General features: G+C 46.6%; 1 protein-coding gene across 1 annotated transcript; it reads right to left on the bottom strand.

Moving 5' to 3' along the window:
• LOC129820239 (lysine-specific histone demethylase 2) lies at window positions 1-24,888 on the bottom strand. Its single transcript, XM_055877270.1, has 21 exons — window positions 24,690-24,888; window positions 24,262-24,410; window positions 23,844-23,965; window positions 22,623-22,712; window positions 22,399-22,510; window positions 22,157-22,270; window positions 22,017-22,055; window positions 21,715-21,907; window positions 21,031-21,215; window positions 20,298-20,468; window positions 20,142-20,216; window positions 18,206-18,343; window positions 17,781-17,952; window positions 15,908-16,035; window positions 14,309-14,440; window positions 13,891-13,965; window positions 13,412-13,528; window positions 2,722-2,847; window positions 2,352-2,474; window positions 2,066-2,218; window positions 1-1,093 (listed from the first exon to the last, which is right to left on the bottom strand). The coding sequence occupies exons 1-21, from the start codon at window positions 24,703-24,705 to the stop codon at window positions 1,010-1,012; spliced, it is 2,514 nt and encodes an 837-aa protein (XP_055733245.1). The 5' UTR covers window positions 24,706-24,888; the 3' UTR covers window positions 1-1,009.
• Between the last annotated feature and the right edge of the window lie 295 nt (window positions 24,889-25,183).

The raw sequence follows: 25,183 nt of genomic DNA on the forward strand, positions 1-25,183 counted from the left end.
TTTAGTTTGGTTCATTTATTAAGCTACACATGTTTAATAAATGCCATGTTCGAACATGGTGTCAGAATATAGACAGAGGAACATGATAAGTATGGTAGCCAACTAAAGCCTCAATAACCTGGAAAGAGAGAGAACTGTCAAATGTTTTCAACTTTTCTTGCTAAAAACAATGCAGGTACAACTAATACCCAATTGAAGGCTACACTAACTAACCAGTCACTCTGATTATAGCCAAATGGCCCATCCTTATTTGGTGTTTATTATTTGGCCCAGTTTATGAAAACGTGAATTATAATGAATTAATTAATCATTACAACAACAAAAAACTAATGCAGAAGTACTCATTTACATAACGTCTCAACTAAAATCATATTAGTCCTTGGACAGTTAAGCGCTCATTATCCCCACACACACACATTGGAACTTTAAAAGGGCAGCAGGTAGCCTAGCGGTTAGAGCGTTGGGCCAGTAACCGAAAGGCTGCTGGTTCGAATACCCAAGTCGACAAGGTGAAAAATCTGTCGATGTGCAAGGCACTTAATCCTAATTTGCTCCAGCGACGTACTACTATGGTTGATCCTGTAAAACAACACATTTCACTGCACCTAGCTGGTATATCTGACTATAAAACATATATTTTTATTATATTTTAAAGCCATTAATGATGTGTGATATTGACAAACAAATGGCGAAGAACCATATAGAATGTAAATACCGTTTATCCATTTGTACATCAAAATGAATTGTTCAGGAGCATACGTGTGCTGCCGATCCTGAATTACAGTGATCTCCAACGAAACACACAAGATGCCTCATATTTCACTCATAATAACAGAAAAACTTAACCATAACATTTCAAACAGCATTAGCCATCTCTGCTCACACGAGGTATAGTACACACAAGAAGAAGACACCACTTAAAGAGGAGCAACTTGGGGAACGAATGCTTCGCTCTGTACAACTTAAATGTCTTTATGCTGGTATCGTGTGACCGCTCGAAGGGAAGGACTCACAAAGCAGCTATTTTACTCGCTTCTCGGACGCCACTCAAATAGGCTCCTGTTACCGTCTGAGGAAAGTGCCTGTTGGTCGCCTGAAGATAGAAAGACAGGAGAAAAACAAATGTTAAATCAGGGGCCGTACCTATCAAGCGTCTCAGAGTAGGAGTACTGTTCTAGGATCAGGTATCATCTGTCCATGTCATCTGATTCATTGTGATCTAAAAGGTAAAACTGGTCCTAAATCAGCAGTCCTACTCTGAAAAGCTTTTCCTTCCAGGCCTTTCCTTCCAGTTCTCTGCTGCCAATGACTGGAACGAACTGCAAAAATCACTGAAGCTGGAGACTCATATCTCCCTCACTAGCTTTAAGCACCAGCTGTCAGAGCAGCTCACAGATCACTGCACCTGTACATAGCCCATCTGTAAACAGTCCATCCAACTACCTACCTCATCCCCATACTGTATTTATTTATTTATCTTGCTCCTTTCCACCCCAGTATCTCTACTTGCAGTCATCTTCTGCACATCTACCATTCCAGTGTTTAATTGCTATATTGTAATTACTTCGCCACCATGGCCTATTTATTCCCCTACCTCGCTTATCTTACCTCATTTGCACTCACAGTATATAGACTTTTTCCCCCTACTGTATTATTGACTGTATGTTTGTTTTATTCAATGTGTAACTATGTGTTGTTGTATGTGTCAATCTGCTGTGCTTTATCTTGGCCAGGTCGCAGTTGTAAAGAACTTGTTCTCAACTGGCCTACCTTGTTAAATAAAGGTGAAAAAAATAAGTTCTCTTTCAAGTGAAGGCCTGTAGTAATACATTGGTATAAGACACAGGAGGTTGGTGGCACCTTAATTGGGGAGGACAGGCTCGTGGTAATGGCTGGAGTGGAATCAGTGGAATGGTATCAAATACATCAAAACACACATGGTTTCCATGGTTTCCAGGTGTTTGATGCCATTCTATTTGCTCCGTTCCAGACATTATTATGAGCCGTCCTCCCCTCAGCAGCCTCCACTGGTGTACATACGATGATAAAAGGGGTCAGGTCTTACCTCCCCAGCAAAGAACACTTTTCCTTGCACATCTTCAGCAATGATGTCATAGGCCTCCCCACTGCCTCCTGTCTTCACGAAGCTGTATGACATCTGAGACCACACGTCTCTGCTCCACCGAGTCACAAAGTAATTCACCGGCTCTGGGACCTCCTACAATGGAAAAATACGTGAAGATACAGGTATAACATTATTTATTTTACATTTATTTTCTATACCTTAAAATGTCATTTGTAGTAGTCCTGATGTGTGGTTTTCTGTTCAAAGTCGACAGTTGTTCTAATACCTGCTCCTTGAAGAGTTCCCGCAGCACCTTCATGCACTGATCAGCGACATCTTTGTCCTCCATGTCCCTGATAGAGGGCAGAGCTTCACCAGTGATGACGGACATCAGGACACTCCCCTTTCCCTGCGGAATGGGCCAAGATAGGAACACATCTTTTTCCCTTTTAGGAAACCTTTTTTTCCCCCTTTTTTCCGTATTCAGCATACATTCCTGTCCACAATTCAACAGGTTCACTTCAACGAACATGCTGCAAAAACCTCAGCTGTCTCCAATGTCTACATAACAGCATTTCTCTCCTTTGAAATAACAGATGATTACATAGTAGTTAGTACGGATAGCTAGAGTACAAAGATGATTGCTGGTATCTCACCTGTGGATCCATGTCATAGAACACACCAAACATCCCTCTCTTGTCAGGACTGGGTGGAATGTGACCAAAGTAATCTGCTCCTTGGATCTTTCCGTCCCAGAAGCGAAATGGGAACTGCAGAGCAACCTGAGAGTAGGAATGTGTGTTAAGACAGTTTCTGATGAAGAAACGTTGGTTAATGGGTTATTAAATGATTACATCTGAGCTCCTAGTGTGTGCGGCTCTCACTTTCGAAACAGGTGTTCTACTCAGCTAGCCAGCACCTCTCCTAAACAGGTGTTCTACTCTGTTAGCCAGCACCTCTCCTAAACAGGTGTTCTACTCTGTTAGCCAGCACCTCTCCTAAACAGGTGTTCTACTCTGTTAGCCAGCACCTCTCCTAAACAGGTGTTCTACTCTGTTAGCCAGCACCTCTTCTAAACAGGTGTTCTACTCTGCTAGCCATCACCTCTCCTAAACAGGTGTTCTACTCAGCTAGCCATCACCTCTCCTAAACAGGTGTTCTACTCTGCTAGCCATCACCTCTCCTAAACAGGTGTTCTACTCTGCTAGCCATCACCTCTCCTAAACAGGTGTTCTACTCAGCTAGCCAGCACCTCTCCTAAACAGGTGTTCTACTCAGCTAGCCGGCACCTCTCCTAAACAGGTGTTCTACTCAGCTAGCCAGCACCTCTCCTAAACAGGTGTTCTACTCAGCTAGCCAGCACCTCTCCTAACCAGGTGTTCTACTCCGTTAGCCAGCACCTCGCCTAAACAGGTGTTCTACTCAGCACCTCTCCTAAACAGGTGTTCTACTCCGCTAGCCAGCACCTCTCCTAAACAGGTGTTCTACTCAGCTAGCCAGCACCTCACCTAAACAGGTGTTCTACTCCGCTAGCCAGCACCTCTCCTAAACAGGTGTTCTACTCTGTTAGCCAGCACCTCTCCTAAACAGGTGTTCTACTCCGCTAGCCAGCACCTCTCCTAAACAGGTGTTCTACTCAGCTAGCCAGCACCTCTCCTAAACAGGTGTTCTACTCTGCTAGCCAGCACCTCTCCTAAACAGGTGTTCTACTCAGCTAGCCGGCACCTCTCCTAAACAGGTGTTCTACTCTGCTAGCCAGCACCTCTCCTAAACAGGTGTTCTACTCTGTTAGCCAGCACCTCTCCTAAACAGGTGTTCTACTCTGTTAGCCAGCACCTCTCCTAAACAGGTGTTCTACTCTGCTAGCCAGCACCTCTCCTAAACAGGTGTTCTACTCTGTTAGCCGGCACCTCTCCTAAACAGGTGTTCTACTCTGTTAGCCAGCACCTCTCCTAAACAGGTGTTCTACTCTGTTAGCCAGCACCTCTCCTAAACAGGTGTTCTACTCTGTTAGCCAGCACCTCTTCTAAACAGGTGTTCTACTCTGCTAGCCATCACCTCTCCTAAACAGGTGTTCTACTCAGCTAGCCATCACCTCTCCTAAACAGGTGTTCTACTCTGCTAGCCATCACCTCTCCTAAACAGGTGTTCTACTCTGCTAGCCATCACCTCTCCTAAACAGGTGTTCTACTCAGCTAGCCAGCACCTCTCCTAAACAGGTGTTCTACTCAGCTAGCCGGCACCTCTCCTAAACAGGTGTTCTACTCAGCTAGCCAGCACCTCTCCTAAACAGGTGTTCTACTCAGCTAGCCAGCACCTCTCCTAACCAGGTGTTCTACTCCGTTAGCCAGCACCTCGCCTAAACAGGTGTTCTACTCAGCACCTCTCCTAAACAGGTGTTCTACTCCGCTAGCCAGCACCTCTCCTAAACAGGTGTTCTACTCAGCTAGCCAGCACCTCACCTAAACAGGTGTTCTACTCCGCTAGCCAGCCCCTCTCCTAAACAGGTGTTCTACTCTGTTAGCCAGCACCTCTCCTAAACAGGTGTTCTACTCCGCTAGCCAGCACCTCTCCTAAACAGGTGTTCTACTCAGCTAGCCAGCACCTCTCCTAAACAGGTGTTCTACTCTGCTAGCCAGCACCTCTCCTAAACAGGTGTTCTACTCAGCTAGCCGGCACCTCTCCTAAACAGGTGTTCTACTCTGCTAGCCAGCACCTCTCCTAAACAGGTGTTCTACTCTGTTAGCCAGCACCTCTCCTAAACAGGTGTTCTACTCTGTTAGCCAGCACCTCTCCTAAACAGGTGTTCTACTCTGCTAGCCAGCACCTCTCCTAAACAGGTGTTCTACTCTGTTAGCCGGCACCTCTCCTAAACAGGTGTTCTACTCTGCTAGCCAGCACCTCTCCTAAACAGGTGTTCTACTCTGTTAGCCAGCACCTCTCCTAAACAGGTGTTCTACTCTGTTAGCCAGCACCTCTCCTAAACAGGTGTTCTACTCTGTTAGCCAGCACCTCTCCTAAACAGGTGTTCTACTCCGCTAGCCAGCACCTCACCTAAACAGGTGTTCTACTCTGTTAGCCAGCACCTCTCCTAAACAGGTGTTCTACTCTGTTAGCCAGCAGCTCTCCTAAACAGGTGTTCTACTCCGTTAGCCGGCACCTCTCCTAAACAGGTGTTCTACTCAGCACCTCACCTAAACAGGTGTTCTACTCCGCTTGCCAGCACCTCTCCTAAACAGGTGTTCTACTCTGTTAGCCAGCAGCTCTCCTAAACAGGTGTTCTACTCTGCTAGCCAGCACCTCTCCTAAACAGGTGTTCTACTCTGTTAGCCAGCACCTCTCCTAAACAGGTGTTCTACTCTGTTAGCCAGCACCTCTCCTAAACAGGTGTTCTACTCCGCTAGCCAGCACCTCACCTAAACAGGTGTTCTACTCCGCTAGCCAGCACCTCTCCTAAACAGGTGTTCTACTCAGCTAGCCAGCACCTCGCCTAAACAGGTGTTCTACTCTGTTAGCCAGCACCTCTCCTAAACAGGTGTTATACTCAGCTAGCCAGCACCTCTCCTAAACAGGTATTCTACTCTGCTAGCCAGCACCTCTCCTAAACAGGTGTTCTACTCTGTTAGCCAGCACCTCGCCTAAACAGGTGTTCTACTCAGCTAGCCAGCATCTCTCCTAAACAGGTGTTCTACTCTGTTAGCCAGCACCTCTCCTAAACAGGTGTTCTACTCTGTTAGCCGGCACCTCTCCTAAACAGGTGTTCTACTCAGCTAGCCAGCAACTCTCCTAAACAGGTGTTCTACTCCGTTAGCTGGCACCTCTCCTAAACAGGTGTTCTACTCAGCACCTCTCCTAAACAGGTGTTCTACTCCGCTAGCCGGCACCTCTCCTAAACAGGTGTTCTACTCCGCTAGCCAGCACCTCACCTAAACAGGTGTTCTACTCTGTTAGCCAGCACCTCTCCTAAACAGGTGTTCTACTCTGTTAGCCAGCACCTCTCCTAAACAGGTGTTCTACTCCGCTAGCCAGCACCTCACCTAAACAGGTGTTCTACTCTGCTAGCCAGCACCTCTCCCAAACAGGTGTTCTACTCAGCTAGCCAGCACCTCGCCTAAACAGGTGTTCTACTCCGTTAGCCAGCACCTCTCCTAAACAGGTGTTATACTCAGCTAGCCAGCACCTCTCCTAAACAGGTATTCTACTCTGCTAGCCAGCACCTCTCCTAAACAGGTGTTCTACTCTGCTAGCCAGCACCTCTCCTAAACAGATGTTCTACTCTGTTAGCCAGCACCTCGCCTAAACAGGTGTTCTACTCAGCTAGCCAGCACATCTCCTAAACAGGTGTTCTACTCTGTTAGCCAGCACCTCTCCTAAACAGGTGTTCTACTCAGCTAGCCAGCAACTCTCCTAAACAGGTGTTCTACTCAGCTAGCCGGCACCTCTCCTAAACAGGTGTTCTACTCAGCTAGCCAGCAACTCTCCTAAACAGGTGTTCTACTCAGCTAGCCGGCACCTCTCCTAAACAGGTGTTCTACTCAGCTAGCCAGCACCTCTCCTAAACAGGTGTTCTACTCAGCTAGCCACACCTCTCCTAAACAGGTGTTCTACTCAGCTAGCCGGCACCTCTCCTAACCAGGTGTTCTACTCCGTTAGCCAGCACCTCACCTAAACAGGTGTTCTACTCAGCACCTCTCCTAAACAGGTGTTCTACTCCGCTAGCCAGCACCTCTCCTAAACAGGTGTTCTACTCAGCTAGCCAGCACCTCACCTAAACAGGTGTTCTACTCCGCTAGCCAGCACCTCTCCTAAACAGGTGTTCTACTCCGCTAGCCAGCACCTCTACTAAACAGGTGTTCTACTCAGCTAGCCAGCACCTCTCCTAAACAGGTGTTCTACTCTGCTAGCCAGCACCTCTCCTAAACAGGTGTTCTACTCTGCTAGCCAGCACCTCTCCTAAACAGGTGTTCTACTCTGCTAGCCAGCACCTCTCCTAAACAGGTGTTCTACTCTGTTAGCCAGCACCTCTCCTAAACAGGTGTTCTACTCTGCTAGCCAGCACCTCTCCTAAACAGGTGTTCTACTCTGTTAGCCAGCACCTCTCCTAAACAGGTGTTCTACTCCGCTAGCCAGCACCTCTCCTAAACAGGTGTTCTACTCTGCTAGCCAGCACCTCTCCTAAACAGGTGTTCTACTCTGCTAGCCAGCACCTCTCCTAAACAGGTGTTCTACTCTGTTAGCCAGCACCTCTCCTAAACAGGTGTTCTACTCTGCTAGCCAGCACCTCTCCTAAACAGGTGTTCTACTCTGTTAGCCAGCACCTCTCCTAAACAGGTGTTCTACTCCGCTAGCCAGCACCTCTCCTAAACAGGTGTTCTACTCAGCTAGCCAGCACCTCTCCTAAACAGGTGTTCTACTCTGCTAGCCAGCACCTCTCCTAAACAGGTGTTCTACTCTGCTAGCCAGCACCTATCCTAAACAGGTGTTCTACTCTGTTAGCCGGCACCTCTCCTAAACAGGTGTTCTACTCTGCTAGCCAGCACCTCTCCTAAACAGGTGTTCTACTCTGTTAGCCGGCACCTCTCCTAAACAGGTGTTCTCCTCTGCTAGCCAGCACCTCTCCTAAACAGGTGTTCTACTCTGTTAGCCAGCACCTCTCCTAAACAGGTGTTCTACTCTGTTAGCCAGCACCTCTCCTAAACAGGTGTTCTACTCTGTTAGCCAGCACCTCTCCTAAACAGGTGTTCTACTCCGCTAGCCAGCACCTCACCTAAACAGGTGTTCTACTCTGTTAGCCAGCACCTCTCCTAAACAGGTGTTCTACTCTGTTAGCCAGCAGCTCTCCTAAACAGGTGTTCTACTCCGTTAGCCGGCACCTCTCCTAAACAGGTGTTCTACTCAGCACCTCACCTAAACAGGTGTTCTACTCCGCTTGCCAGCACCTCTCCTAAACAGGTGTTCTACTCTGTTAGCCAGCAGCTCTCCTAAACAGGTGTTCTACTCAGCTAGCCAGCACCTCTCCTAAACAGGTGTTCTACTCCGCTAGCCAGCACCTCTCCTAAACAGGTGTTCGACTCTGTTAGCCAGCACCTCTCCTAAACAGGTGTTCTACTCCGCTAGCCAGCACCTCACCTAAACAGGTGTTCTACTCCGCTAGCCAGCACCTCTCCTAAACAGGTGTTCTACTCAGCTAGCCAGCACCTCGCCTAAACAGGTGTTCTACTCTGTTAGCCAGCACCTCTCCTAAACAGGTGTTCTACTCTGTTAGCCAGCACCTCGCCTAAACAGGTGTTCTACTCAGCTAGCCAGGATCTCTCCTAAACAGGTGTTCTACTCTGTTAGCCATCACCTCTCCTAAACAGGTGTTCTACTCTGTTAGCCGGCACCTCTCCTAAACAGGTGTTCTACTCAGCTAGCCAGCAACTCTCCTAAACAGGTGTTCTACTCCGTTAGCTGGCACCTCTCCTAAACAGGTGTTCTACTCAGCACCTCTCCTAAACAGGTGTTCTACTCCGCTAGCCGGCACCTCTACTAAACAGGTGTTCTACTCCGCTAGCCAGCACCTCACCTAAACAGGTGTTCTACTCCGCTAGCCAGCAGCTCGCCTAAACAGGTGTTCTACTCCGTTAGCCGGCACCTCTCCTAAACAGGTGTTCTACTCAGCACCTCTCCTAAACAGGTGTTCTACTCAGCTAGCCAGCACCTCTCCTAAACAGGTGTTCTACTCCGCTAGCCAGCACCTCACCTAAACAGGTGTTCTACTCCGCTAGCCAGCACCTCTCCTAAACAGGTGTTCTACTCAGCTAGCCAGCACCTCGCCTAAACAGGTGTTCTACTCTGTTAGCCAGCACCTCTCCTAAACAGGTGTTATACTCAGCTAGCCAGCACCTCTCCTAAACAGGTATTCTACTCTGCTAGCCAGCACCTCTCCTAAACAGGTGTTCTACTCTGCTAGCCAGCACCTCTCCTAAACAGGTGTTCTACTCTGTTAGCCAGCACCTCGCCTAAACAGGTGTTCTACTCAGCTAGCCAGCACCTCTCCTAAACAGGTGTTCTACTCTGTTAGCCAGCACCTCTCCTAAACAGGTGTTCTACTCTGTTAGCCGGCACCTCTCCTAAACAGGTGTTCTACTCAGCTAGCCAGCAACTCTCCTAAACAGGTGTTCTACTCCGTTAGCTGGCACCTCTCCTAAACAGGTGTTCTACTCAGCACCTCTCCTAAACAGGTGTTCTACTCCGCTAGCCAGCACCTCACCTAAACAGGTGTTCTACTCCGCTAGCCAGCACCTCGCCTAAACAGGTGTTCTACTCCGTTAGCCAGCACCTCGCCTAAACAGGTGTTCTACTCTGTTAGCCAGCACCTCTCCTAAACAGGTGTTCTACTCCGCTAGCCAGCACCTCTCCTAAACAGGTGTTCTACTCAGCTAGCCAGCACCTCTCCTAAACAGGTGTTCTACTCTGCTAGCCAGCACCTCTCCTAAACAGGTGTTCTACTCAGCTAGCCGGCACCTCTCCTAAACAGGTGTTCTACTCTGCTAGCCAGCACCTCTCCTAAACAGGTGTTCTACTCTGTTAGCCGGCACCTCTCCTAAACAGGTGTTCTACTCTGCTAGCCAGCACCTCTCCTAAACAGGTGTTCTACTCTGTTAGCCGGCACCTCTCCTAAACAGGTGTTCTACTCTGCTAGCCAGCACCTCTCCTAAACAGGTGTTCTACTCTGTTAGCCAGCACCTCTCCTAAACAGGTGTTCTACTCTGTTAGCCAGCACCTCTCCTAAACAGGTGTTCTACTCTGTTAGCCAGCACCTCTCCTAAACAGGTGTTCTACTCCGCTAGCCAGCACCTCACCTAAACAGGTGTTCTACTCTGTTAGCCAGCACCTCTCCTAAACAGGTGTTCTACTCTGTTAGCCAGCAGCTCTCCTAAACAGGTGTTCTACTCCGTTAGCCGGCACCTCTCCTAAACAGGTGTTCTACTCAGCACCTCACCTAAACAGGTGTTCTACTCCGCTTGCCAGCACCTCTCCTAAACAGGTGTTCTACTCTGTTAGCCAGCAGCTCTCCTAAACAGGTGTTCTACTCTGCTAGCCAGCACCTCTCCTAAACAGGTGTTCTACTCTGTTAGCCAGCACCTCTCCTAAACAGGTGTTCTACTCTGTTAGCCAGCACCTCTCCTAAACAGGTGTTCTACTCAGCTAGCCAGCACCTCTCCTAAACAGGTGTTCTACTCCGCTAGCCAGCACCTCTCCTAAACAGGTGTTCTACTCTGTTAGCCAGCACCTCTCCTAAACAGGTGTTCTACTCCGCTAGCCAGCACCTCACCTAAACAGGTGTTCTACTCCGCTAGCCAGCACCTCTCCTAAACAGGTGTTCTACTCAGCTAGCCAGCACCTCGCCTAAACAGGTGTTCTACTCTGTTAGCCAGCACCTCTCCTAAACAGGTGTTATACTCAGCTAGCCAGCACCTCTCCTAAACAGGTATTCTACTCTGCTAGCCAGCACCTCTCCTAAACAGGTGTTCTACTCTGTTAGCCAGCACCTCGCCTAAACAGGTGTTCTACTCAGCTAGCCAGCATCTCTCCTAAACAGGTGTTCTACTCTGTTAGCCAGCACCTCTCCTAAACAGGTGTTCTACTCTGTTAGCCGGCACCTCTCCTAAACAGGTGTTCTACTCAGCTAGCCAGCAACTCTCCTAAACAGGTGTTCTACTCCGTTAGCTGGCACCTCTCCTAAACAGGTGTTCTACTCAGCACCTCTCCTAAACAGGTGTTCTACTCCGCTAGCCGGCACCTCTCCTAAACAGGTGTTCTACTCCGCTAGCCAGCACCTCACCTAAACAGGTGTTCTACTCCGCTAGCCAGCAGCTCGCCTAAACAGGTGTTCTACTCCGTTAGCCGGCACCTCTCCTAAACAGGTGTTCTACTCAGCACCTCTCCTAAACAGGTGTTCTACTCAGCTAGCCAGCACCTCTCCTAAACAGGTGTTCTACTCCGCTAGCCAGCACCTCTCCTAAACAGGTGTTCTACTCTGTTAGCCAGCACCTCTCCTAAACAGGTGTTCTACTCTGTTAGCCAGCACCTCTCCTAAACAGGTGTTCTACTCCGCTAGCCAGCACCTCACCTAAACAGGTGTTCTACTCTGCTAGCCAGCACCTCTCCCAAACAGGTGTTCTACTCAGCTAGCCAGCACCTCGCCTAAACAGGTGTTCTACTCCGTTAGCCAGCACCTCTCCTAAACAGGTGTTATACTCAGCTAGCCAGCACCTCTCCTAAACAGGTATTCTACTCTGCTAGCCAGCACCTCTCCTAAACAGGTGTTCTACTCTGCTAGCCAGCACCTCTCCTAAACAGATGTTCTACTCTGTTAGCCAGCACCTCGCCTAAACAGGTGTTCTACTCAGCTAGCCAGCACCTCTCCTAAACAGGTGTTCTACTCTGTTAGCCAGCACCTCTCCTAAACAGGTGTTCTACTCTGTTAGCCGGCACCTCTCCTAAACAGGTGTTCTACTCAGCTAGCCAGCAACTCTCCTAAACAGGTGTTCTACTCAGCTAGCCGGCACCTCTCCTAAACAGGTGTTCTACTCAGCTAGCCAGCACCTCTCCTAAACAGGTGTTCTACTCAGCTAGCCAGCACATCTCCTAAACAGGTGTTCTACTCAGCTAGCCGGCACCTCTCCTAACCAGGTGTTCTACTCCGTTAGCCAGCACCTCACCTAAACAGGTGTTCTACTCAGCACCTCTCCTAAACAGGTGTTCTACTCCGCTAGCCAGCACCTCTCCTAAACAGGTGTTCTACTCAGCTAGCCAGCACCTCACCTAAACAGGTGTTCTACTCCGCTAGCCAGCACCTCTCCTAAACAGGTGTTCTACTCCGCTAGCCAGCACCTCTACTAAACAGGTGTTCTACTCAGCTAGCCAGCACCTCTCCTAAACAGGTGTTCTACTCTGCTAGCCAGCACCTCTCCTAAACAGGTGTTCTACTCTGCTAGCCAGCACCTCTCCTAAACAGGTGTTCTACTCTGCTAGCCAGCACCTCTCCTAAACAGGTGTTCTACTCTGTTAGCCAGCACCTCTCCTAAACAGGTGTTCTACTCTGCTAGCCAGCACCTCTCCTAAACAGGTGTTCTACTCTGTTAGCCAGCACCTCTCCTAAACAGGTGTTCTACTCCGCTAGCCAGCACCTCTCCTAAACAGGTGTTCTACTCAGCTAGCCAGCACCTCTCCTAAACAGGTGTTCTACTCTGCTAGCCAGCACCTCTCCTAAACAGGTGTTCTACTCTGCTAGCCAGCACCTCTCCTAAACAGGTGTTCTACTCTGTTAGCCGGCACCTCTCCTAAACAGGTGTTCTACTCTGCTAGCCAGCACCTCTCCTAAACAGGTGTTCTACTCCGTTAGCCGGCACCTCTCCTAAACAGGTGTTCTACTCAGCACCTCACCTAAACAGGTGTTCTACTCCGCTTGCCAGCACCTCTCCTAAACAGGTGTTCTACTCTGTTAGCCAGCAGCTCTCCTAAACAGGTGTTCTACTCTGCTAGCCAGCACCTCTCCTAAACAGGTGTTCTACTCTGTTAGCCAGCACCTCTCCTAAACAGGTGTTCTACTCTGTTAGCCAGCACCTCTCCTAAACAGGTGTTCTACTCAGCTAGCCAGCACCTCTCCTAAACAGGTGTTCTACTCCGCTAGCCAGCACCTCTCCTAAACAGGTGTTCTACTCTGTTAGCCAGCACCTCTCCTAAACAGGTGTTCTACTCCGCTAGCCAGCACCTCACCTAAACAGGTGTTCTACTCCGCTAGCCAGCACCTCTCCTAAACAGGTGTTCTACTCAGCTAGCCAGCACCTCGCCTAAACAGGTGTTCTACTCTGTTAGCCAGCACCTCTCCTAAACAGGTGTTCTACTCTGTTAGCCAGCACCTCGCCTAAACAGGTGTTCTACTCAGCTAGCCAGGATCTCTCCTAAACAGGTGTTCTACTCCGTTAGCTGGCACCTCTCCTAAACAGGTGTTCTACTCAGCACCTCTCCTAAACAGGTGTTCTACTCCGCTAGCCGGCACCTCTCCTAAACAGGTGTTCTACTCCGCTAGCCAGCACCTCACCTAAACAGGTGTTCTACTCCGCTAGCCAGCACCTCTCCTAAACTGGTGTTCTACTCAGTTAGCCAGCACCTCTCCTAAACAGGTGTTCTACTCCGCTAGCCAGCATCTCTCCTAAACAGGTGTTCTACTCCATTAGCCGGCACCTCGCCTAAACAGGTGTGTGTTTCTTTCGCCTCCAGATTAAGACCGTTGCTGGTGACAGAGTGAACCAGTTTCAGTTACATCACCCAGACTGTGTCGCAGCTCTAAACCCTTACCTTTTCAATGAGACCTGCTCCAAGACTGTGGATGGCTTTCAGCTTTCTCTCAGGAAGAGGAGGGTTGAATTTAATGATATTCTTCTGGAGTAAAGTCAATGGGACTGTCACCAGAACCTAAAAAAAAGACAAAATAAATGTTCCCAAAGCTACAGTTAAGAGTTGAGTGTCAGAGAAGACAACTGTACTATAACAGGTAAGAGTAGGGTGTCAGGGACGACAGCTGTACTATAACAGGTAAGAGTAGGTTGTCAGGGAAGACAACTGTACTATAACAGGTAAGAGTAGGGTGTCAGGGACGTCAGCTGTACTATAACAGGTAAGAGTAGGGTGTCAGGGAAGACAACTGTACTATAATAGGTAAGAGTAGGGTGACAGGGAAGACAGCTGTACTATAACAGGTAAGAGTAGGGTGACAGGGAAGACAACTATACTATAACATGCATCATTACTCTGTAAATAAACAAATGAGTCCTTACTTTCTGTGCTGTCCACTGAGTCCCGTTGGATGAGGTAACTTTGACTATATCCCCCGAGTAATCGATAGCTTGAACCTACAATGAAACAAGTGTACTGTGATGGTGAGGCATTGCTCGAAATGTTTGGGTACAAAGAAAATTGAGAAACCTCTCACTTTTATCTAACTATATACTACAACCAAGATGAGAGGAGAATGGGCAACGAAAGGAACATAAGGAGATATTATTAGGACGCACCCTAAGTGCGCACTTGTTCACACATCTAAAAAGCATTGAATTGCTTAAGGCATTGGCTAGTAGGAGTCTACAGCATATTTCTCATACCAGTCATTTCCTTTCAAATCAGTGAAGGGAAGTGAACAAGTGCACACTTTGCGAGGAAGGAGAGTTAACTGGGACATAGTATTTGATGGCTCACCGGGCTCTTGATGCGGATGTCGAGGCCCTCAGCCAGTTTGTTAAGCACAGACGAATAGCCCTCTGTCAGCAGTGTATGGTCTCCTGAGAACTGAGCAAAGAACTCATTGTGGTCCCAGGATCGAGCCGACACCTGCGAACACACACACACACACACACACACACACACACACACACACACACACACACACACACACACACACACACACGGACTATGTTCAGGGGTTAAAGCAACAACAAAAAATCCCATGACTGAAACTTAAAGACGATCTGAGATGGATTGTCTGGGGACAAGTTAACCTCCACGTTCATGTAAGAAAGTCATGACCATCACGCTTTTAGGGAAAGAGAATCATTTTGTACATGTGCCCTTGCTTAGGGGGTCCGGGGTCCTCAACGGGATCATTCTTTTCACAAGGACTGAGAAGCTCAGTTATGGTGACTAAAAAAAATATATATATATAATACATTCTACTCAGAAAAGCATGAAAATAAAATGACACCATTTAAAATATAATTTCCACCTCCAAAAATGGGCCCAATAAATATTGGTAAAAATGATGTTAAAATGATTTGAACATATTGGATCATTCCAATATAGCCTATGCATGGTCTATATGATCAGGTATGCTATCGGGAATAAGCATTAGCACCCGTAGCCCAACTGATAGCATAGCGACTATAAAATGTACATAGGCTGAAGCATGGGGGTTGGTCCATCTGCATTTACCCCATAGAACACCACATCCTGATTGTTATTAGTCATTTATTATAAATACATCATTATTAATTAGTATTCACTTCCCTTTTTTTCTATGACAAAGTGTGTCACTGACCTTTGAAGACAACATTGCCCATGTTAAGAGCTCTGTTGCATAGTTCCACCTAAACCATTCTTGTAACTCTGATTGTAAAAACTGCATTTGTAAAACGACGCCACGCGCAATTGAAAGAGTATAGAACTAAACGGGATAGCAATGGAAAACTGGGATCCCACTCTTCTTTTAGCAAAGGCAAAAACTGCTTTCAAAAGTCTTTTCCCACGACTGCATTGGCTCTCGTAACTTCAATGAGCCTCGAGAGGAATATTTATAAAACACAACAAGCCGACTTGGTAAATAAACCAAATATTCTCCTATGGGGTTGTCTGATTTGGTTTTAATAACATTAAAATGGCAAAAAAAACTGTAGCATAGTATTTGAATGACTTTACCAGCAGCTACAGTAGACTAGACAGCGCTGTGGCAGCTGAGCGCTGCTGTGGTGTGCATTACAGACTGTTTAATTCCCTTCATCTGAATAACGGAGTGTCATCAACAATCATGCATGTCAGTTCAATACACACAGTGTAATACATTTATTTGGGAATATATTTCATAGCCTAATACAGATAAGCATGTATGTTCTATTTGATCTCCAAACCAGATTGAATTGAGCATCTTCACTGATCGGAGAAAAACGACTTCTCCAGAATCCATATGATGGAAATCCGTTGCTGTAACGGAGAACTTTTAACCCCTGACTATGTTGTCATAACTCTCCTACGGTCACGTCATCGACTGTCACAAGAGACAGGGTAGGAATGATCTGATCCTCAGACCTGGTCCAGTGTGCTTCCACAGGCATATTCCAGGTTGCTGAGATGGAACTGAAGCACTTTCTCCTCCAACTGGCTGAACTGGACCCCAGACTCCTGAAGGAATGTTTTGTAGATCTCCTGGATTTTCTCTGGAAGGGAAAATTGTAAAATGATAGAAACTAGAAACTGACCAAATGTCTATCACTACTTTGTACTTCATATAGACATATGACTTCATATACTGTATAAGCAAATCATTGAGAGGAGTGACTAGGGTTGCAAAATTAGGACAACTGTCCCAAAATTCCCAAATCTTCCAGCAATCCTGGTTGGAATATTTCTGGAATCAGGAGTAAATCAGTATAAATTCTGTGATTACTCTAAAAGCCGGGTTTATACTACACGATTTTGCCCCATATTTAGCTGTCCCAGACAAGTTGAGATCGGAGACAGAATCCCCGTGTCGTTGCCTAGTCGGGACGCGCGGCCGTCACCGACACTCGTTTAATGTGAGCGGGTCAGAGACGCAATCTCAGGGCTACCGATCTCGTCTTTGAGCAGTCCCAGACGTCCCCATATTTTCAAACATGTTTGATTTTTAATCGGCAATGCTCTTGTAGTGTGAGATGTGCAACGACACGTTTTGAGAACAGTGATGAGCAACAGCCAATGAGAGCTCGCCAAAAAAGAAGCCAGTGAGATGATGACGTTGTTTGGCATCACCCAAGACATGTAGACTCTGGAGCAGGAGCCATGACTACTACTAGTATGCATTTGTACTTGTCATTAACCAAAGGAAAAGTAGCACATTTTTTCAGCTCTGAAGTTCACAAGCAATGTTATTCAATTCAAAATGTTGGCTAGTTATTTCAACTCAGTATGACAAGCATGAATGTCTGACTGAAAAGATTTGAGGCTGCTTGTTGGAGCTACGTTAACTCTAAATCACATCATCGTTTTGGTGAGAAAGCGTGGTATGAAGAATCCTCAAGACCAAGTGAATAATCTTGTAGTGTGTGACTCCTGTCTGTGCCACAGCGTTTAGTGTGTGACCCCTGTCTGTGCCACAGCGTTTAGTGTCTGCGCCACAGCGTTTAGTGTGTGACCCCTGTCTGTGCCACAGCGTTTAGTGTGTGACCCCTGTCTGTGCCACAGCGTTTAGTGTGTGACCCCTGTCTGTGCCACAGCGTTTAGTGTGTGACCCCTGTCTATGCCACAGCGTTTAGTGTGTGACCCCTGTCTGTGCCACAGCGTTTAGTGTGTGACCCCTGTCTGTGCCACAGCGTTTAGTGTGTGACCCCTGTCTGTGCCACAGCGTTTACTGTGTGACCCCTGTCTGTGCCACAGCGTTGACTGTGACCCCTGTCTATGCCACAGCGTTTACTGTGTGACCCCTGTCTGTGCCACAGCGTTTACTGTGTGACCCCTGTCTGTGCCACAGCGTTTAGTGTGTGACCCCTGTCTGTGCCACAGCGTTTAGTGTGTGACCCCTGTCTGTGCCACAGCGTTTACTGTGTGACCCCTGTCTGTGCCACAGCGTTGACTGTGACCCCTGTCTATGCCACAGCGTTTACTGTGTGACCCCTGTCTGTGCCACAGCGTTTACTGTGTGACCCCTGTCTATGCCACAGCGTTTACTGTGTGACCCCTGTCTGTGCCACAGCGTTTACTGTGTGACCCCTGTCTGTGCCACAGCGTTTACTGTGTGACCCCTGTCTGTGCCACACCACTACAGGAAAGGAGGTTGTTTAATGTGAGAGGTTAAGCGACGTTAGGATTTTGAAAGTCGTGTAGTGTATACACCAGGCTTTACCGCTATTTCTGTAAATCCTTGGAATTTTGGGGAAAGTTACCAGAACTCGCAACCCTAGGAGTGACCACGAATGTGTTGTACCTCCCAGAGGAGTGTCCTGGTTCTGAGACTTGTCTTTCCTCCATTCTGACACCACATCCAGGATGGCGTTAAAGTGGAAGTCCATGCGCTTATCGATGGCCGGGTCTGTGGCACTCCCTCCCTCCTGGAACAGGTCACACCTCTCCCCCAGCTTGTGCATATTAATGCTGAGCTACATACAAGAGAAGCAACTGAGTATGTGAATACTTGTAGGACCCGAAAGACTTCTGAGGCATCTATTAGCAGTTACACAATACTAAATGAAATGTGGCAGCAGCATAAAAAATACAACGTTCCTTGGTTGAACTTTGGGTGAATGATTAGAAATGTTGACATTGAAAAATCCTGTTTTCAAGGTACGGGTTTGTGAGTGAATGACTGAGTGCCAGTAGTTTGTGTCAGTCTTGTTACAAAGAACCTCTCACCTGCTCACTCATCAGTGCAATTGGGTTGTTCACACAGCCGTTCACAATCTGAGCCCCCCGACCCACAGTGACGCCGCCCAGCGATGTATCGTCCCACACCCGCCCTCCAATCCGCTCGCTCGCCTCGAGCATCACCACCTGTGATTGGATCAAACACTTGGAGGTTAAAGTTCATGAAGAAGGCACAGCCACAGAACTCATCAGCAGTTATTCATTCAATATGTTGTGAACAATATTATGTATACTGCATTTCGGACCAAGAACATCTTATGGGTTGTTATAGGAGTAGGTTCCATGTCTGAATTAACCTAAAATCAGGACACCCAGCTAGCACATTTGTTTCCTTGGAAGTTGTGGAAACATATGTTTTTGATTTCCATAGGTTCTGGGAATAAACTCATACATTTCCTGACAGGTAAAACTGTTTTTTGTTTTTTTTTATGTTCTGAGAATGGAAGTGAAAATATCACCTGTTCTGGGAACATACATTTTTAGGTTGCAGGGAGGTTCTGAGAACAAAAATGATAGGTTATTTGAAGGTAATTAAATAACGTTCTGAGAACATGTTCAATAAGACTTTTAACAACACTGCTAGCTTAGTTTGGGTTCACTTTTTGAACTCCAAGCACAGATAGGACACATGGAAATGAATTTTCTTAGGCATTAATCATGCAAACATTTCTTTTTTTTTATTGTGGCACGGCATCGGTGAGATTCAAACATATGATCTTCTGTTCTCTATCCATGGAATTAGTCCTCTGTGCCACCAGGATTGAGCTAGCATACCATGTTTTTTTACTCATACAAAGCTGTTAATTTTTATCTATTCAAACAGACCCCATTTCTAAGGAAACAAGCACTCATTAAGATCAGGTGTGGCCAATTAGTGGACTCGGCCAACACATCTGAACACACGTAACAAGATAGAGTTTTGTTGAAGAATGTATATATTTTTAAATAACATTCTCAGAACGTTCTTTGAACGTTACTAATGTTATCTGTGGTTTTTATGGAAAGTTTTCATAATGTTCTGAGAAAATGACTTTAAATAGAACCATGAGGAAACCTGTAGAAAACGTTATGCTGAAGTTCTGAAGTTCCCACAGCAGAACATTGTTTCTTAACGTTCTCTGAACAATTTGAGAAATGTATTTTAAATAGAATCATGGGGAAACGTTATGTTGAAGTACTGAAATTCCCACCTAAGGAACATATGGTTCTCAGAATGTTACGTGCTAGCTGGGTATCCTGCACCATTCCCAGAACATTGTAGGAAGTCCTGGGAATTACCATAGGACAACCACGCTCTCACCAAGCTCTAAGAAACATAAGGTTCTCAGAACATTATGTGCTAACTGGGTATGGTCAAAACATCGAAAACAAAAATGAACACTTGAAGTAGTTCTACATTTGTTTTTTTTTTTTTTGTTTTTTTTTTTTTTTTACCCCCTTTTCGCCCCAATTTTCGTGGTATCCAATCGCTAGTAATTACTACCTTGTCTCATCGCTACAACTCCCGTACGGGCTCGGGAGAGACGAAGGTCGAAAGCCATGCGTCCTCCGAAGCACAACCCAACCAGCCGTACTGCTTCTTAACACAGCGCGCCTCCAACCCGGAAGCCAGCCGCACCAATGTGTCGGAGGAAACACCGTGTACCTGGCCCCCTTGGTTGGCGCGCACTGCGCCCGGCCCGCCACAGGAGTCGCTGGAGCGCGATGAGACAAGGATATCCCTACCGGCCAAACCCTCCCTACCCCGGACGACGCTATGCCAATTGTGCGTCGCCCCACGGACCTCCCGGTCGCGGCCGGCTGCGACAGAGCCTGGGCGCGAACCCAGAGACTCTGGTGGCGCAGTTAGCACTGCGATGCAGTGCCCTAGACCACTGCGCCACCCGGGAGGCCGTAGTTCTACATTTTAATCTTCAAATATTACCTGCATGCCAAAGTTTTGCAGTTGCCGCGCAGCAGCCAGCCCCGATGCCCCGGCTCCAATCACAATCACGTTCTTCTGCAAAGACCAACAAAAATTCTGTATGAGCTGCAGAACATACCTGGACAAAGTTGACGGTAGAAGATGAGACACACTCACGTTGTGGTAGCGCTCAGGAAGCAGGGGCTGTTTGACTGATAGAACCCCAGTGTTGATCAGACCCTTCCTGGTCATGAAGAGAAGCACCCTGTCCATTTCCTGTACACAACGCACACGCACCAGCCCTCGCACAATGATGTGGGGAGCACAGTTCTGGGGTGTCAGCACCTCCTAGACATGAGAGGAAGGGACGTATTTAATCATTATCACCAGGCCCTGTTGTGTTTAATTGATAGAAAATGCATGTAATTTCTCCTAGGTCATGTAACTACATTGTTTTTCCTCACTATTCTATTAGTCTCTCATCAAATATAGGTACGTGACTAGATGGCTGGGTATGTGAAATAACATGTGGAAAAAGAAAGTAGTCCACACAAACCAGGTGGACGCTAGTGGATGATCCAGCCTACCTATGGAGGAAGAGGAGACGGCGTGTCTGATGAAGAGCTCTACGCCTGTCTACCAGTATCTGACTGACGTTTCTCCCTGCCTGTCTATCATCGACGCTCCCTCCGCTCAAGCTACTGACTGTCTTTCCCAACTGCCTCTGAAGCTGTGAAAGACCACCAACCGTGAACTGACAGACCTCTACATTTATTTTTGTTTTCAAAGTAACTTTGAGATTCTTGTTTGTAACAACAACAACAAAAATCTATTAATTATTATTATTACTACTATGACGCTCCCAAAAAGTGTCTAATTTAAACAGTGTAGGACTTATCTGTCTGGCTACCTTACAGCCTCTGTGCCAGGAGGCTAGGATGAGGTTGCGCAGGGCCAGGTACATGGTGGGGTCACGGGAAAACTCTGGAAACTCATAGAGTTCATCCAGCTCCATCATGTCGGGTCGCACACACAAGGCCTTCCCACACTCGTTGGGCTGGTAAAAGGGCTGGAAGTATGGACACAGCCCTGGAACTGAACACAAAGTATGAGTTGTTGAACATGTATTTACTGACCATGTGTGACTGGTGGTTCAACAGACTAGCTAAGATAATAGAAACAAAAGTATCCTACTTCAGCAATAAGGCACGAGGGGGTGTGGTATATGGCCAATATACAACGGCTAAAGGCTGTTCTTAGACACAACGCACCGTGGAGTGCCTGGACACACCCATTAGCCGTGGTATATTGGCCATATACCACAAACTCCTGAGGTGCCTTGTTACTATTATAAACTGGTTAACAACGTAATTAGGTCAGTACAAATACATGTTTTATCATACCGGTGCTATACGGTCAGATATACCATGGCTGTCAGCCAATCAGCATTCCGGGCTCGAACCACCCATTTTATTATGGATATTAACTACTTGGCAATTTACTGGTTCCTTAGCTCTGGGTCGTACTCCCTTCTCTGTGAAGTAGAGCACCAGGGTTGAGATGTGGATTCTCTTCTCACCCCGGATGGACTTACTCTGTGGTGGGACGGCTCTGCAGTGCTCTGCCCTCAACTCAGCATGAGAGTGGTTGCTGGTGGATCCTGAGGGGCTCATGCCCACACAGTCGGGATAGTACGCTGTGAGGAAAGGGTTGGCCGGGCTGTCCTTAAATAAAGGGGGCAGGATCAGCATGGAATGCCACCAGCTGTCGATCACCTCCGCCACTCTCTGTGGAACACAACAAGGTTCTGAATAAGGACAAGGCTGCAGTGATACTTTAAATTGTTGACTGAAAATGAAGGAACTCAGAAGGTCATTTTTAAAGACAGTCACTCACCAAATCTTCTGGCAGGGAGCACTGGTCTGGCCCTTCGGTCTGTAGATGTAAACACGTGATATTATGGCACTATCATGAAATGTCAATCAAGTTATTGTTGATTATGTTGTTGTCTCTTCCTCCTGCTACTTCCTGTTTACCTTGACATTGTTGAACTTCATGCCACAGCGATACGTGGCTGCTAGTGAGGCAGTGAGCTGGATCTCCTTGGTTAGCTGACGCCATTTCCCACAGTCTGGCTTAGTACATTGGACCTGGAAACCAATCACATTGGAGTGAATGTGTTGGAATTACTCACTTGATGGAAAGTGGTTGCATTGACCTGAATACTATGCCAGTTAGCTAGACATTTCAGGTTGAAAGGAAGCTGTGTTGCTCTCACCCAGTATGGAAGCTGTTGATCTGCCATGAAAGCTTTCAGACTTGGCTCACTCTTCCCATTGCCAGTCCAAACCCTCTTCCAGGATGCATATGTCTCATAGCCATCTTTGTGACTGATAAACCAAGGAAAGATATAGCCATTACATTCAGATCAACAGAGAACAGGTGTCTATGATGACGTGTTTGACAAAATGACAATGTTATTTTTTAAATTAGACTGTTAACCTTCTATAGTAGTGATCAAAACACTCATTGCAAAAGTGCTCCCCGCAGGACAAATGGTACCACCGAGAAGTGTAGCCGTTTTTGGCGCACCTGAAAGAAAGAGGGAGAGCAGTAAGAAACCTGTCAGCAAGTACTCAACACACTGAATGTGACGTCATATTTTCTCTCCATTATGTTCCAACAGGTGACATCACTCATACGGGACGCTTGTCCCTCAACTGATCGGTGCAGGCAGAATCGTCACACTATTTGATGTAAGACAGTGGCAGAACTCCCATACTTGCGTTCTAAATAGTAGGCATACGAAAATAGAACATATATGACTTATATGAAATTTCAAAAACTTAGTATGCTTTAAATGCCAGGATATCCTACTCATTTCGGCTTTTCATCTAGTACAATTCACTGCACACTACTGAGGGGGAAAAAAATCGTCTTTCCAGACGCATGTGTGTTTGACAACAGCTAATAATCAGAGAAGGTGACGCGCTGTACCAAAATAAACAAGCGGCGGGAATCAACGCAATTGTGCATCAGATGACGAGTAGTATGTTGATATTAGTTGCTTACTGCATTCATTTGTACTAAACAGTACATTCTAAATAGTACGTAGTACACAGTATGTAGTTTTAGTAAGTAGTAGGCAAGACAGATTTCAGACACAGCTGCCAATGACTCTCTCTGGAAACCACCAGTGAAGTAAAAACAGGAGATGATACCACAAATAGAACAATGAGATAGATATTTCACCAGATGTATAAATGTGAAGTATCCGGTTGGCGTATCCACTCAATACCAAATATGGTAGTGAGAGAAAGCCCAATGGCTAGCAGTGGATGGATTTTGGCCGACATTCTGATAATTTACTCATTGATGAAACATTTGATCTCAATACAGTTTTCTGTTCCCAAAACTACAATCTGTTACAAACAGAGTGGACAAAGTTTTGTAGACTTTACGCTTTTCCAAAGCTTGTAAAAACGTCATTGTTTAGAAGGAGTGCAAAGGCAAATTGAGTTATTGCACACGAGCACTTCAGAGTAGGTGTTCCCTAACGGAAATATGCAAATGTAACTAGAAAGCACCAATAGGATCTCGCTAGCTCGTGCTTGGCTCTAACCACCTCCTTGCTTATTCTGCCCACTATGACTCATTTGTTCCCATTTGTAATGACAGGCTGTTGTCTATCTTGGTTAAATTATAAAAAATATTTGATGATACCTTTCAGAGGCACTAGCAAAGCACACTGGGTATGTGGCCGAGCATCCAGCCTTTTCACACTTTCTGTACTTCTTCTCAGATTGGTCCTCTTCTTCCTCTGTGTCAGTGGCTTTTCTTTTAGTCTGGAATCCAATGACAGACAGACTTCAATATCAAGGAAAATATGTTCATTACTGAAAGCAGAGAGATTGGTAAAAGGCAGGAGGCTCTTAATGGGCTGACTAGATGGCAATGGGTAAAGTGGGTGAGAATGACTGAAAAAAGGTGGTCTCACTACACCACACAGTCCCAAACTAGCCAGAGCCGACAGATCTAGTATTGTGCCTAGCTCAGGTAAAATACTTGATCTGCCAGCTCTGGTTTGTCCCAAAGCAACTGTATGAAGTCTGTTTTGTCTAATATTAGGGTGCACATATACCTGTCCAGGTGGAGGATTATTACAGCGCTTCATTCTGACGTTGACCTGTCTACCGGAGGAGCGAAGGGACGACTGACCATCCCCAGATGATGACTCCATTGCTGTCCTCTTCTTGGCACGCCGAGCACCTGAAGCATTCACTGTATAATCTGTAAATTAACCACATATCATATCACTGAATGTGACCATGTCACAGCCTAGATAAAACATGTCATAACACATGACCTCTCGTGTATTATTAATTAAGTAATACTAGATTTCCAACATGAAGCTTACGTGCTGCCCCATCGACCATTACTTAGCTGCCCAAAACTAACAGCAATGTGGATATGCAAATGTTCCGCTGGCTAGCCGTTAAACTGGCTAGCGTTAGCTCAAAAGCTGAGCTGTCAGACAATATCGTCATAGTATGGAAATAGCGCGCTAACCTGCATCTGTCAGCATAGCTGGCTGTGCTCTATCTCTCCGATTCAGAGTCTATTCCTTTATTTGAGACGATTTGAAGAATTATTTGTTATAAATCTGTCTTTGTTGTTGTTATTCTGAGTAGGAAATGAAGGCGAAGCCAAAGATAGAAACTGTGGATAAACTGACACCAAACCTACTTCCGGTGTGTCACAACGGGGAAGTATGCGTTTCGAGTTTGTACTGTTTGGTATCTTCTGCTTGCCATAGTAGGGGTGATAACCATAGTAACGTATACATGCGCACTTCGGTGTATTGGTCGCATTGAGTTATGGTCCGATGCCAACACATCCATATAAGTGGGTGTTTTTGTGAGATGCATTGAAAGTACAGGTAGTTATAATTCTTCCAGGTATTTGCAATGTTTTTAATGGCAACTACCTGAAAACCTTGAGTTGTACACAGTGGTGGAAAAAGTACCCAGGTGTCATACTTGAGTGAAAGTAAAGATACCTTA

This window comes from Salvelinus fontinalis, chromosome 22 (assembly GCF_029448725.1).
Source record: "Salvelinus fontinalis isolate EN_2023a chromosome 22, ASM2944872v1, whole genome shotgun sequence".
In the NCBI taxonomy this organism is placed as follows: Eukaryota; Metazoa; Chordata; class Actinopteri; order Salmoniformes; family Salmonidae; genus Salvelinus; species Salvelinus fontinalis.

Bases quoted from the DNA above. Each gene is read 5' to 3' on its own strand.
- LOC129820239 (XM_055877270.1), bottom strand. The intron at 22,713-23,843 runs GTATCATCAAAT...TCTTTCTTTCAG, and splicing joins TTTGCTAGTGCCTCTGAAAG to GTGCGCCAAAAACGGCTACA. The intron at 21,908-22,016 runs GTGAGTGACTGT...TGTGTTCCACAG, and splicing joins GCTCCCTGCCAGAAGATTTG to AGAGTGGCGGAGGTGATCGA.